Here is a 15,503-nt window from a genome sequence, read left to right on the forward strand (position 1 = left end):
CAAAATTTCTAGAAATGATCATAGAATCATACAGCAGGAAGAGACCTCAACCCTCTCATGCTCTGACTGGGGTTTGAATAATGCACTAGTTCGATTTAGGGCCACCATATGTCTGGAATTTCATAGACATAGCTAGGATCCGGCCCTCGTAAACAGCATCTGGGGAGAAATCACTAATCGCTTAAATGTCTGAGAAAATCTGTCAGAAGTATAGATTTTGGTGAATTTCCTAAAAAATTGCTCAAAACTTCCTCTTTTTGTAGAGATTTTTGCAAAGGCTTTAATTAACATCTTGCTCAAAAGTGAGAAGTGGCAGCAGCAATGGCCCAGATCAGATGTTAAAACGGCCCCATCTCCTGGCTAGGGAACGGGGAATGTAATATGGACTTTCAGGCTCCTCCCCCTCTAACAACAACAACAACAACAACAACAATAATAATAATAATAATAATTTATTTATTTATTTATACCCCGCCCATCTGGCTGGGCTTCCCCAGCCACTCTGGGCGGCTTCCAACAAAATATAAAAATACAGTAATGCATCAAACATTAAAAACTTCCCTAAACAGGACTGCCTTCAGATGTCTTCTAAAAGTCTGGTAGTTGTTGTTCTCTTTGACATCTGGTGGAAGGGCATTCCACAGGGCGGGTGCCACTACCGAGAAGGCCTTTTTACTTAATGTTAACTAGGTGCAGAATTGAAATCTGTACCACTGTTGTAACCACAATTACTAGTAACCAAAATTAGCTTTTAAACCAAAGTATAAAGATGGTTTCTAATCCTATTTTCAGTTTCTGGCTTAAAAACTATATTTATGACAGTGAAAGTTTAATGCTATACGAAGGGAGGGGTAAGAGCAGTGAAGAAGTGTTACTTCTGAGCCAAGCAAGCACATGTTTTACCAACATACAATGAGAGAACATTCTGATTAATCTGAACCATTCAATCCTTTTCTGACCTTACCTTAAAGACGGTACCAAACGCTCCAGAGCCAAGAACTTTGATTTTTTTAAATTCGGTTTCCTTCAGAATCCTTAGGAGTGCCTGGTTTGGTGCCTCCCCACTGGGAGTCAGGGGTTCAACAAGCTGTAAAATACCAAAAGAATATGGTTTAAAGTGACAGGCTTCCTACTTTTTATATTAAAAACAGAAACAAAACCCGGATAGGATTACCTCTTCTTTTTTTTGAGAAAAGCAAAACAGGTGACAAACTTACATTTCACCTGATTTTCCTGAATAGCATAATGTAGTACAAGGCAAGGAACTCACAAGATTGTGAGCCTTGTTTTTAAAGCTCAAGGTAAGCAAATCCATCATTACTGTCTCAAGGTCAGATATGAAATTTCAGTGTCATGGAGAAATGGAGGCTTCAATGTGTTTTGCTCGAATATGAGCTAGGTTCTGTCCAGAATTAACATGGACAACAGGGTCAGAGTATGGCATAATATCATGGCCATGACTGATTGCACAATGGCCTTGAGTAGCATGTGCAGAGTCATATTTACCTAGGAAGAATAGACTATTGTTTGAGTCCTGCTAAAAGAGTGTTATCTCCCCCACCCCCGATGTGCTTCTTTGAGGGAAGACACCTGGATTCCATGCAATGAATAGGAAATAATTGCTTATTTGCACTGATAATTTGCAAAAGACTCCAAGACCCTGGAATACATTGTTTGTGTCCGTTTTGGGCAGTACATTACAAAACAATGTGCTGCACCTACCTCTCTTTCTTGCAGCAATCTGCGCAAGGTGCGTTTTCTAACAATGCGACGCCTACGAAGGTAAAGGCCAATGCCCAGTGCGATAACGACAAAGCAGAGGATGCCCCCAACAACCCCAGCTGCAATGGAGGGGATCTTAGAACTAGAAGGCAGAAACAGAAGAAATTAATCTCATAGGAGGGTGAGGAAGCCAACTCACTATCTACTGAGTATCCAGAGCTGAGAACCTTGATTTTAAATGAAGGGGGACAAAATAAAACCAGATCATTCTTCTAGTTCTGCTCCAGGGTGGCTCCCCTGCTGCCTTCATCAAATATCTTTATGCGCCAGGTGAAAACGTTTCTCTTCAACCAAGCCTTGGGCAGATTAATATTCTACAGCCTTGTAATGTGGTGGGGGATTCTTTTTTTGGGGGGGGTGTTTTAATGATTTACTTGTGTTTTAATCTTGTTCTTATGTTGTAAACCACCCTGAGATTTTGTGATGAAGGGTAGTATATAAATTTAATTATAAATAAACATTAATGCAGAGCTGTGACAGCCAGCATGTATGCTTTGTCAGCCTAAATCAACATAAAAATCAATTGACTATTACATATTAGCTTGATTAACAAACAGAAATATGAAGAGGAAGAAGAAAAAAACTGCAAACTGCAGAACAGTCAAAATTATATTAACTTGCTGTGCTTAAACTGTACTTTTCCAGGGACTATAATATATACAAACTGGAAATCCATGTTGTATATTCAGAGGGTCATTAGATTTCTAGTGTTTCAATATTATATTTTAGTCATAAGCAAAACATATTTTAACCATGAAATATGGGTGTGTGTATACATGTTATGTTCAGTATAGTCATGTAATTAATTAGCAATAGTTACCCATTAGGACAACCTTCAAGCCCTGGTCCTTTGCACCTGTAAAAAAATCACACACACAAACACAGATAGAGATGGAGAAGAGGCAGCAGAATTAATATGTTTACTGCTAGATTCTTCAATGGACATTTCAATTTTTTTGCCCTGCACACCTTTTTTAAATATATAAAGTCAACAAGTTTGCTAAGGAAATACAGGACCTGGGAAAATGTCAAGATCCTTGAACCAGATGCATTTGTTAAAAGAGTAGGGTACATTGTACTAAAGGAACAGCTTCTAACTCAGTGTTTTAAGCATACTGGGAAGAGAGCCTGCCAGAACATTATTCAAGTCCATTATTCAAACGGTGCACAGAACCTCCAATTCCCGCCCCCCTCCCAAAGCACAAATTCAGTCTCTTAAAAAGCAGTGCCTTATTCAGACTTCAAAAAGACCACACAAAGTATCCTATCACAAAGAAACAACTGTTTGCTGGACTACATGAAAGGAACCAGCAATTTTGCTGTGAGTGGACAAAATGCTCACTTTTAACATTCTTGCTAGTAGAAAAGGATTGGTTTAAAATATCTGGGGATAGAACTAACACAAAGGGGTTTCTCTCAATTCCAGGCCTCAGGCTATTCAGTGCACCCTGTGTAACAGAATAATTTTTTGTTTAAGGGAAAATCTTTAATCTTAATGACTTGACTTATGACGTGCAAGGTGATTTTATAATGGAGGAGCAAAAAACATGGATTTGCCCACAAGAGGCTAATGCAGTACTGTTTCATGGATAGCAGAGGTGTGGGTATACCAGAGTTTCTCAAGATTTAGAAGCTGTTTATATAAATTAGCTTCTCCTTTAGTCTATATATCACATGTGGGATTTTGTGACAACAGTCCACAGAAGTTGTGCATTTTTTAAAGAACCAGAAATATCCCCTCTTAACATTTTTGAACAGTTTTATAGTGCTCATTCAGAAACTAAGAAAAGAAATATTAAACTGAATCTTTGAAACTTTGAAATACATCTCTTTTGCTCTCCTCATTTGCTGTAAAAGTGAGGCCTGCATAAAAATCCTTGAAACTATGCAGTCCATCCACTGTCATCATGAACACGGGTTTTCATCTGCACATACAAACATTTTAATTCACTTGGTACAGGCACAGTAAGTTTGGGCCAATTTCCCAAAACAATTTGAACAATGTTTTTCCTGAGCCCACTATTTCCAAGTTAATCTACAGCCAGGTTTCTTAGATTTATGGCCTCTCACAGGATACTTAATGTAAAAACTTTGGGACAAGAATTTAACAAGAAAAAACAATTCTCTGGTAAACTACAGTTCCCAGGATTTGTTTGCATGTGTTTTAAATGTATGGTGGGTATGCAACCTCAGTTAACAAGACCACACTCCTCACACCCTTGTGGGCAATCTGATCCCACTGTCTTCCTGATAATATGGATCTATTACCCTACTATTACTGTTGTGCCAACTTTGATGTGCCTAGAAGAGCCAGAAGAAGCCAGCAATGGAACTGGAGGGAGTCTTGTGTCCTCACCACGAGGGAGAGGTGGAAGAAGCACCAGCACACACTCCAGCTACAGTGCCAACAAAGATGGCTAACCAGTTAACCTGTGGACATTTGATACTGGAAGACAACAGCCGCCACCACATTGTAGAAGAAGAAATTCATGAAAGAGAAGGCTGTCAGTGGCTACCAGCCAGGATGGCTCTGCTCTGCCTCCACACTTGGAGGCAGCCAGGCTCCCGAATACCAGCTGCTGGAAACCACAGGAGGGGAGAGATGCTCTTGTGTCCATGTTTGGCTTGCAGGTTTCCCACAGACAGGGACGCAGGTGGCGCTGTGGGTTAAACCACAGAGCCTAGGATTTGCCGATCAGAAGGTCGGCAGTTCGAATCCCTGCAACAGGGTGAGCTCCCGTTGCTCGGTCCCAGCTCCTGCTAACCTAGCAGTTCGAAAGCACAAAGTGCAAGTAGATAAATAGGTATCGCTCCAGCGGGAAGGTAGCGCCAGAAGCGGCTTAGTCTGGTTCGCCAGAAGCGGCTTAGTCATGCTGGCCACATGACCCGGAAGCTGTCTGCGGACAAACACCGGCTCCCTTGGCCAATAAAGCGAGATGAGTGCCGCAATCCCAGAGTTGGTCACGACTGGACCTAATGGTCAGGGGTCCCTTTACCTTTACCTTCCCACAGGCATCTGGCTGGCCAGTGCGGGAACAGGATGCTGGACTAGATGAGCCATTGGCCTGATCCAGGAGGCTATTCTATGTTCCTATGTAGGTTTTAGAACCAAACAGAAGTATGGTAGGTTTGGGTATTTCTGCAATCTACTAATCACACTTTCATCAGTAAGATGGAATCTGTTATTTTACTCTGGCCTTCCATGACCCAAAAGTTTTGAACACCTTCCTATTCCCATTCAACAAGGAGTCACTTTAGAATATAAACTCATTAAATCAGACTGCCTCTTGCTTTATCATGTGTGATAGACTCTGAACTTGTAAGGTAAAAGTGGGGCCCCTTTAAAATGTTATCTTTGCCATCTGAGAGAGTCATTTTTCTGTGAAAGGCTCTCAGAGAGCAGTAATAACCTTTACATGACCCACCCATGTGGGACCAAATCCACAGAACTTTCCCATGGAATCAGCACCCATTCCTAGCAAGCCACCCATTTTGTAGTCCTTGTGATCAGGCCCAATCAGTAGCTGGGTCACATGAGAGCTGCTTGCAGAAAATTCACTCCTGCACAAATAACACCTAAAAGTGACATTGTGTATTATTTTCACTGAAGAAAAATGTTGATTTTGGTAATGCAAGGGAGGGCGCACATGCAGGGCACACCATGGGGGTGAGGCATGGCCGGGGTAAGCCACAAGAGCAACCCCTACCCATGTCTGCAAAGCAGGACACGCTCATGGCGAGCCCAGCACCACTTTGCAAGACTTGCAAAAACAAAGTGGGGCTCACGGGGCGCTGTGAGCAGGCCTGCACCCTGGCCCCGCAAGCCCAGTACTGCTTTTGTGAGCAGCGCTGAGTTCCCTGGGAGGGCACTATGGGCTGCTGCATCCTTCTCATGGCACTCTACAATTGGGGGCAGCTGAGATGGATGCAACAGGCCTGCGCCCTGGCCCCTGTGAACCCAGCGCTATGACGCTGCTTGCAGGAGCCAGGGCGCAGGCCTGTTCCCTCCTTCTCAGCTGCCCCAATGGGCTGTGAGAAGGAGGCCACAGTCCACGGCGCCCTCTCTGCAAGCAGCGGAAAAGCAGCTCTGGCTTGCAGGGGAAGGTGCACGCCGGCTGCGTCTTTCTCAGCCCTCCAGTTCTTGAGGTGGAAGTCACAAGACCTAAACTGACAGAAGTTTTCTGCATATATATTCTCTAAAACAAAATAGAATATCCCTTACATGAGGCTGTGGCTTCAGTGCACTCAGGACTTTTTTGTGGCAGTACTCACGGGTACCGAGTACCAGCACCTCCTTTTTTGTTGCCCATGGCAGCCATTTTGTGCTGGCACCCACAGCACTTCTATCAATACATGGGTACTGGCACCACATTTATTTTTCAACCAAAAAAGCACTGAGTGCACGTATCCCTTTTAAAGATCTGTTTAGGCCATGGGTAGGCAAACTAAGGCCTGGGGGCCGCATCCGGCCCAATCGCCTTCTAAAACCAGCCCGTGGACGGTCCGGGAATCAGCATGTTTTTACATGAGTAGAATGTGTCCTTTTATTTAAAATGCATTTCTGGGTTATTTGTGGGGCACAGGAATTCGTTCTCCCCCCCCATATAGTCTGGCCCCCCACAAGGTCTGAGGGACAGTGGACCGGCCCCCTGCTGAAAAAGTTTGCTGACCCCTGGTTTAGACAATCCTGTTGTACCATAAGGAAGTCCCTAAACACAATATATTAATTATCCACCAGGTGTCAGTACGGTTCTAATCCAAGAGGTTCTTAAAACTGGGCCTTCTTTGGGGCTGCCCACATAAAACTAGGTGTGAACCATTATGATGTCTCAGTCTTTTAGAAGTGTTAACAAGCTGTAAGTTGTTGTTTAGTCATTTAATCATGTCCGACTCTTCGTGACCCCATGGACCAGAGCACGCCAGGCACCCCTGTCTTCCATTGCCTCCTGCAGTTTGGTCAAACTCATGCTGGTAGCTTCGAGAACACTGTCCAACCATCTCGTCCTCTATCGTCCCCTTCTCCTTGTGCCCTCCATCTTTCCCAACATCAGGGTCTTTTCCAGGGAGTCTTCTCTTCTCATGAGGTGGCCAAAGTATTGGAGCCTCAGCTTCACGATCTGTCCTTCCAAGGAGCACTCAGGGTGGGACCCAAATCAAACAGGGCTATGGCACTGGGAAAGGTTGTTCTTTTTTTTTTTTTTTTTTTAAAACCTTTCCCTTCATATCTTGATTATAATCTCATCCCCCAAGCTGAAACTTGGCTCATGGGGGAAAATATGCAAGTTGAACCTTGATGACATCAGTTAAAATAATTGGATTTCAACATGACAACATTACATATTTTTCTGTATACCAGACACAACAGCTTCAGCAGTTCCACTTTCAACTACTAATATTTTTAAGGATTTTATATGCCCCCATGTATTAAATCAATTTTTTAAAACCTAAAACACCAAAATCACTTCCAAATCTTTAGAATGTAGCAGTTCTGTTTAGTTTTGATTGTATCTTGCTTTCATGCTTGTTAAGTTAATTTTTTAGTATTTTTGTTTACACAGTTAAGATTCACAAATTAAAATGCTTATCACTTCAATTTGCTTTAAAATAAAGTGTTTCTACTCACCCGCGAACACAGTTTGGATGACACAGTTGACACACTGAATTTTCATCTGCATATTTCCAGACAATGGTATCATTTTCACCCAAAATACCAGCGGGGCATGACTTAACGCAATGAGGACCATCTTTTACATGGGCACACTTCAGACAACTGCCTGGACCCTGCATAAGAAATAAGAAATTGGGATATAAAATACTTTTGTCCATGAGCTGAGAAGTGCACTAATGGAATGGCATAAAGGTTAGTGAATGTCAGGCGTCAGAGGATCCAACCCCCCCCCCCATGGTAGGTTGCCAGGAATGGATAAGACAAGGAAAGTTCTTGCCAATGTTGTTTATTCAATATTCACAGAGAGAGGCTAAGAAACACAGCCTCTTGGAGTAATGGTGTTGCTCCGAATAAATCTCCACCCACCTTCTCTCCTCCTTCCTCCTTTGTCAACACCACCACCCACCTTACGGTTACCACTTAGGGCCATGTGAATGTGAAGGGGCTCTCGAGAATGAGTCAGTTGGTCTTGCTGTTAAGATGCATGCACCAGCCCTAGCCAGCCAAAGCACATATGACGTCAGCCAGAAAGCGGGGAGGGGGGCATACAAACAAAGGGGTGTACTTTCATAGGGCTTCCTTCATGGGGACAGGAACCCTGAGTGATCAGGATTCCCATTCCTGTGGAAAGAGCCATGCAAGAGTATGCTTCCTTTAGACTAATGCTGACTGTGCATTGAGTGGGGACACCAATGGCACACATCAGTGCTGGAGATAGGGCAACCCAGCAGGTTCTTGAGAAGCCCTTCATACAGCTGATACCCGTGGCTACCAAACACATGAATGGCCTCCTTGCTGGCAGCCTGGTCAACAGCTCCTCCTCGGAACCATTCCAATTTGATTGCTACTGTGCCATCTTAAATTCCATCCAGCCTCCTTGATTGCTCCGTGATTTGTTCCCAGCCTTTCCCCCAACTATGTTATGCCACCGATATGATGGCCTTCTTTCTGGCAGTAACTGTGGTAAATAGTGTTGCAGGCAAGATGTTTAAATTTTCAAAAACTATTGGAGACAACCAAGCCCCACATCTCTAGACGTCTGCTGGCCCTAGAACATTCCCCTTAAGAGGCAAGTTGAGTGTCCTTCAGGAATGTTAGCTGTGGGGAGTTCTGTTGCTTGTACCTTTTTGGATATGCAGAAGCAGAGTTGGGATATTTTATGTAAAATGTAACACTGATGTAACACTATGGTGCCAAAAACTGAATTCTCACTAAAGATTAAAATTGTGGTTCCCCCCTATTTTGCAGTGATTAATTGCCCATCATTATCACAGCTATTGTCCTCCCCCCCAATACAAAACTTCCATACTTCCCTTCACCCAAACTAGCAATTGCTTATGGATGTAAGAGATCCAACATGAAAATGATTCTGCTTTTATTTCAGTGGAGGGAACTGCTCTGCACATGAACAGGGGAGCCCTTATGTGCAAATGACTTATGCATCACTTAGGCAAATATACCCTGGGCTTGGCTAGGAATAGGTTTCTCCTACCTACATGGGCTCTCAGTCCCTCCACCCACCAAGCAGATTTACCTGCACCCTCTGTTGCATTGCACAGATCTGAGTCCACCATGGTTTAGGAATTGGGGCAACTGAACATTAAAGTATTGTTGGGAATAAGAATGCAAGATAATATGCACTTACAGGTCCTGTGCAAGTTGCGTTGAATTCAGTTGAATTTTGCACCAGGCATTCTGGATGGCACTGAAGACACTCAAGCTCTCTTACAAACTCCCGAGGATTCCTGAAATGGATAGAAAAGTGAATATAACTTTAACAGCAAGATATTACTCCAAGTTTCCGAGTGCTGAAACATTAATGTAGTATTTTGTTGGGGTTGATGCACATAAATAAAGGAGGGCAGAAGGACTATATTATAGCACTGGAAGAAGCAACACTATAACAAGCCTGTTCTGTCACTTCCAAAATCTTGCTAAGACACTCCAATATTAACAACCCAGACCCAAACAGACAATCCCATTAGCTTCAAAGACCAGGGAGGTGACAGTGCTAAGGTAGTGGATTATTCAAGTTTAATACCTGGGAGGAAATTCCAATCATGTCACACTGTCAGACTGAGGAGTGGCCCAAAAGCATCATAGTAGCAGTGAGCACTACAGACACCCACACACCCACTGACAAAGCCTCCTTCCAGTGATGTGCTAGCTACACATTTCTCCAGCTCTCTGCAGTTTCTTTCTGGCAATCCTGGAGTTCTGTGGCATAGCCAACCCCTCCAGCTACGTGTGATAACAAGATACCAAGGTGTATCCCCCCCCATGTTAGGGGGAATTTAAGTTTAGTGGTCAATTTACATAACAAATGGACATTGTGTACAGGCCTCATGGAGAATGTGCAAATTTCCTGGTTAATATGCATGATATCCCAATTGTGGACATTCTCTAACCATTATGTGTTGGGAATTCCATTCCTCCCTTGCTGTAGATGTGCAGGATTGTTACATGTCACATGTCTGTTTACATTCCAGTACAGATTGCTGGAGTTTCGTGAGCGGAACATCCGCTCTGTATTGCTTTTGTGTTCTCTCTCTCCGAGAAGAACAAGGAGAGAAGCCATGTTTTCTTTGTCCTGATTTATGTACAATAAACGTAGTCTAGTATCCACGCCTCGAGCCAGTTCTGTTGTGTGTTCACTCTGCTGAGTAATGTGTGCTCTTGCACAACAGCATGAGTCGCGGACGCACCTCAGAGGAGGATGACTGAGGGATCTCCGCAGCGGCAAGGCTGAGAAGGGAGGTGCTCTGGCTGGGGCCTGTCCAGCTGGCTTTCCATCCCATGGTTCCGACATCATGCACAACAGGCCTTAGGGAATGTGAATATCTCAACGGCATTTTCTACATTGTTTGGGCACATTCTCCAGTTAGTATATGCATAGGATCCAAGAAACATGGCTTCTTCCTACATCTGTTTAGAAGTGTGCCATATGCATGTGGCTAATCTCACATGGTCCACAACACACAGGGGTGAGCAGTGCGGTGATGAAGTTTGCAGATGATACTAAATTGTTCAGGGTTCTTAACATAAAAAGAGATTGTGAAGAGCTCCAAAATGACCTCTTCTAACTGAGCGAATGTTTGGTAAAATGGCAAATGCATTTCAATGTAAACAAGTGTAAAGAGCTACATGTTGGTGCAAAATCCCCTTAATTTCATATATATGCTCAGGAGATCTGAAATGCTGGTGACTGACCAGGAATAGGACCTCGGGGTCATAGTAGACAGCTCAATCAAGATGTCAACCCAGTGTATGGCAGCAGGGAAAAAGGCAGCTTCTATGCTAGAGATCATTAGAACAGAAAATAAAACTGCCAATATCTAGGGTGCAACTGCACTTGGAATGCTGGATACATTCCTGGGTACATTTAATTTGCCACACCTGAAAAAAAGGATATTGAGGAGTTGGAAAAGGTTCAGAAAAGGGTAAACAAAAGGACCAAGGGGTTGCAGCATTTGGGACTTTTTAGTTAGAGAAAAGGCAAGTAAGAAGTGACATGATAGAAGTTTATAAAAATGCATGGCTTGGAGAACATAGACAAAGAAACCTAACACTAGAGCAGGGGTAGTCAACCTTTTTATACCTACCGCCCACTAATGCATCTTTCTTGATGGTAAAATTTCCTTACCACCCACCAGTGCTCAATGGAAGGATTCAGCTTGTGCTGTAGAACCCCCTACCACCCACCTAGAATCCTGAAACACCCACTAGTGGGCGGCAGGGACCAGGTGGACAACCCCTGGGCTAGAGCATAGCACTTCTTCATGTAGTACACAGTTAAATGATGAAACTTGCTCCCGCAAGAGGTTGTGATATCCTCTACCAATGGAGGATAAGGCACAACGTCTATGCTCTGTAGTCCAGCCTCCTTCTCAACACTCTCAAGTACTCCACACTCAACTGAGCAGCATAAGCAGATCTCAGGGGGAGAAATGGCCCAGCATGCTGCTATTCAGCTTAGGAAAAAGATGAACAGCAACATGGAGTCATTCATCCCCATTTATGTTACTTCTCTTGGGCTGGAAAAATAGGCACCTGGCAGGTGGCAAGAGAGGGCTGCTTGGTTGAGTTTGGCTTGGTGAGGCACAGGAAGATGCCTTCTGCTGCGGCAGGCCATTTGTCCATGCTGCCCAGTACTGTTGACTGCAGCTGGCAGAGGCCATTCCCACCACCTGCTATACCTTTAACTGGATGATGCCACGGGCTGAACCTGGACCCTGTTGCTCTACTATATGATCTAGTTTGACTTCAGCCCCACAGGCGCTCTCAGCGTTGTCTCCCAACCAACCAAGCTCCACCACAGAGCTATGCTTCTGTCGCTCAGGTCCTGCAGGCCAACTGTGTATGCAATGAGGTGCAGACGTGAGCTTCAGTCAGGCTCTACACCTACAACATGTAAAGCTTTTCAGTCTTTCACACAAGTCCTTCATCTATTAAATGCCTGTGCAAGTAGGGCTTCTTGTATCTGAGTGGACTCTAGTCACACAGTTATTTATAAGCATCATTTTCAGTTAACATTTGAAGATTCTACACATGGGGGCACATGAGTGTAACGTGCACCTCATACCTTGACACAATTACATCCTGTGGGCTGGAGATGCAGGCAAACCCAGAGGAATCACAATGCAATTTTTAAACAAGGGACTGAATTATATTGGTTAATCAGCTGATACTTAAATTCAAAGCTTCTCTGAAATTTCCAGTGAATCATTAAAATATAAAAACTGAGAACAGATGGCTCAACTATTACATGCTAGGTAACTTTACCACTAATTAAACTGTGTCTGATCATAATTTGATGTGAAAAGACCAAATTTTCCATGTGGGTCAAAGCATTACCTGGAGGAATTTTACTTATAAAAAGGTAACATCTGCTGAAAGATGAAGTATTTCAAAAAGTTTACATTATGTATATGCTGGGCTTTTGTTTCATTTTGTTTTAAACTAGCCAAAGAATTTCGGAAAGAGATAGTAGAAGGAAAAGCAAGAAAAGTATTTTCTATGAGAATCATGTGGAGGAGTCAATATTGCATAGCTGACATCAGAGAAGAAGAACATGTTCTTCTTGCCTCAGGATCACAATCATTAGCTGGGATTCAATTTCTATGCATCCATGGGACCTTTGCACCTGACAGACTAGATATAACTGATTTTCCTGTTTTTCTCCTCAGCCAGTGCCAGCAAAATAATAGGCACTAGTATATTTGATCCATAGTTCTTATAACTTCTGTTATTCTTAGTTACCTGTGTTGATTGCTAAGTTATATGCAACTCCTGCAGAATAACTCCCTGTCTCCATCCTTCTCTGTGGTTCAGCAAAATGCAGAGTCCAGGCACACATGAAAGCTAACATATACAGGATTAAGATTTGAGTATCTTATTTAAATAGAATGGAGGAAACGCTTAGCTTACCCTTGCACAATGTTGCACTCTTTTACACACTCCCGTTGGCGAATAAAGTAACGGCAAGAAAAGCACTGCAAGGGCCCCGGGCCCCAGCAGCCTTCATCTGAGCAGAGGGGATGGCAAATTTCTGTTGCAGCGGCTAACGGACAAAATAAATTAAAAATTAAACATTAAATAAATCTCAAAAGATGGTGTCAAAGTCACAGGAGAGTATAAGCATCAAGGACATGATTCAGTTTCCACTGGTACTCAGTTAAATGAATTGCTAGAATTCAGGTTAGGATCTATTTGTATTGCCTCCATCCTAGATTGTGGTACCCAGAAGCCTTCTCAGGCACCTGATCTCCACAACACCCTCCCCTTTTACATGTACAGTCATGGGAAAAAGAAAGTACACCCTCTTTGAATTCTGTGGTTTGTTATGTTGTTATCAAGACAGAACAACAATAATCTGCTCTTTAGCGGGTCTTAAAATTAGGTAAATACCACTTCAACATATTACAACACCTGACATATTACACTACGTCATTATTTATTTACAACTTTTTAGCACCCCTCATTTTGGAATTTTAAAGTTGAAAAAATTAACATGCCCTGCTGCTTTGGCCAGGGTGTCTGGGAAGAGGGACCCCCTCAACTGTTTCTCAGAGCAGGGCAGCAAGGAAATGGCGACCACTGCAAATGGGAACAGAGTTTGGCTCCTAAGGAGTGCGGGAAGGGACCTTCTCAACCCTGGAAGCCTCAGACAGTGCCTGACCTGCTGACTGCTGGCACTCTCCCCCCACCCCTGGTTGTAACCCTCCTAGGCTTTGAAAGTAGGAGCATCAAATAGGGCCTCTGAAGGATACAGGAAGGTTCACACAGGCAGTCCTTATGCGCAGCTGTGCCTGATATGCAGCTTAGGGAGCTTGGAAGGATTGAGGCCTCCAATAATGCATGCTTATGGGGATACAGACAAATGCAAAACCAACGTTTTAAAAATGTGATTAACTGCAAGCATGTGCAGAAGTCTCTCTGAAATTTACAGGTAATTTGAACTGGGTAAGTGGCCCCTAGTAACTTACCACATTCACTTTCATCTCTGTTTCTAATTATTTTTGTGCTCTGATCTTTCGTTACAAAAAGTTTATTCCAGTCCACTGTGTTACCGAAGCAGAGGTGGTTGTTTCTTAAAATGGCAACATCTCCATCGCTTACTTCCTTCAGACTGCGCAATCCCAGAGATGTTATGTTCAGGCCAGTGATAGCAAGAGCATACTGGCCCCTAAAATGGAAAAAAAAGTATGGTTTCAAAAAAAAAGGAGGGGAGAAAAGAAAAATGCAGCTTTTCTAAACTCATTATTCTTTTGATTTTCTGGTGCTAGAAACAAGCTTTGAAATAAATCAAATGAAATAAACAAAAATATGCTGTTTAATATGTTTTAATTTAAGTTCTCTAGTATAAAAAATAATCTGAATAAGGAGGCTTTTCCAGCCTGAGATCCACATTCCCTTCTGGGGAGCCTTGGGTCAGGTGGGCAAGGCCAGAGGGAAAAGTGGACAGAACTATTAAGAGAAGATTTAGCTTTCTGCAGGAGGCTGGTTTCTACACACAAAGACATCACTCCATCCTCCATCCAGGGAAGTCAAAGGCATCATCAGAGTTCAAAGAAATATTCCAGCCAGGCAAAAACACTCAAAGAGCATGCAAAGCAGTGCCAGCGAGGTGGATGGCCTGGACAGAGGGCGTGTGGCCTGGGAGACAGAGAAGTTTGGGAGGCCACATTAGGGAAACTTCTGAATCCGTATTACATGGCTAATTTGAGGTAACAGAGAAAATCTGAGACAGTCTGGTAACATTATTATTAACATGCAATCCATGCTTTTCAGATTTGGACACCATTCTTAGCTGCAACTTGCAGTGCGGTATCAGCTTCTAACACACACCAGGGCTGGGCAATGTCAGCTTTTCAACACTGCGATGTATCGCTTGTTCCTCCCTCCACATGTCAGGTACTGGTGGCAGAGCGAGTCAGCGGCAGGCAAGCCCCACCCAGGATATACCGCCAGGTGAAGGTGCCATCGCACTCTGGCCCTCAAAGCGGTCCTGGGCAAGGTATCATACATCGCCCAGGCCTAATGCACACCCAATGTGTGCTCCTCTAGTTCTTCACCCAGTGCAGACATAATGAGTAACCACAGATATTACCAATTGTTTTGTTGCCTTAATCCTGGGCAAGATCCTAAATGAAGGATGAAACTATGGCTTAGCTTGCCACAAACTATAGCTTAGCTTCATCAGAAGCTGTGAGCAGGAACCATGTATCTGATCAATGTACCGCAGTCCACAATCAGTTAAATTAAGTTTATCTATTGCTACTAGAAACAGCCTGGGGTTGTCAAATACTTGACAGTCCACAATGTGTGGATGGTAGGTTGTGGTCAGCTTGCAGGTTATGCAGGTCACAACTACAGGGGAACACTAATAAGACCTTTTTGTCACAGGCGCCGGGTTGCTCCAAGATTGAAGGTGGCCAGCATGCATGTGACACCACATGTGAGACATGGCACACATCTCCAAATACTGTGCAGGTTGGTGCTGCCTTCTGCTAGGCCATGCTGGTCCCTGCAGCATTGGGAGATGCTACACAGG

The 15,503-nt window shown here is 43.5% G+C and overlaps 2 protein-coding genes across 3 annotated transcripts in view; one reads left to right on the forward strand and one right to left on the reverse strand.

Annotated features, from left to right (window-relative positions):
* BLVRA (biliverdin reductase A) overlaps positions 1-15,503 on the forward strand; it is a 225,404-nt gene that overhangs the window by 186,862 nt on the left and 23,039 nt on the right. The gene's annotated exons all lie outside the window — the stretch shown is intronic.
* Positions 1-15,503, reverse strand: part of EGFR (epidermal growth factor receptor) — a 143,823-nt gene that overhangs the window by 22,116 nt on the left and 106,204 nt on the right. For both annotated transcript variants that reach the window (XM_053410047.1, XM_053410046.1), the window contains exons 12-18: positions 13,936-14,135; positions 12,878-13,010; positions 9,096-9,195; positions 7,406-7,563; positions 2,603-2,638; positions 1,723-1,864; positions 965-1,087 (exon numbers count right to left, since the gene is read on the reverse strand). In XM_053410047.1, the coding sequence (XP_053266022.1) occupies positions 965-1,087; positions 1,723-1,864; positions 2,603-2,638; positions 7,406-7,563; positions 9,096-9,195; positions 12,878-13,010; positions 13,936-14,135 (892 nt within the window). The remainder of the gene's footprint in view (positions 1-964; positions 1,088-1,722; positions 1,865-2,602; positions 2,639-7,405; positions 7,564-9,095; positions 9,196-12,877; positions 13,011-13,935; positions 14,136-15,503) is intronic.

Source organism: Podarcis raffonei, chromosome 12 (genome assembly GCF_027172205.1).
Source record: "Podarcis raffonei isolate rPodRaf1 chromosome 12, rPodRaf1.pri, whole genome shotgun sequence".
Lineage (NCBI taxonomy): Eukaryota > Metazoa > Chordata > Lepidosauria > Squamata > Lacertidae > Podarcis > Podarcis raffonei.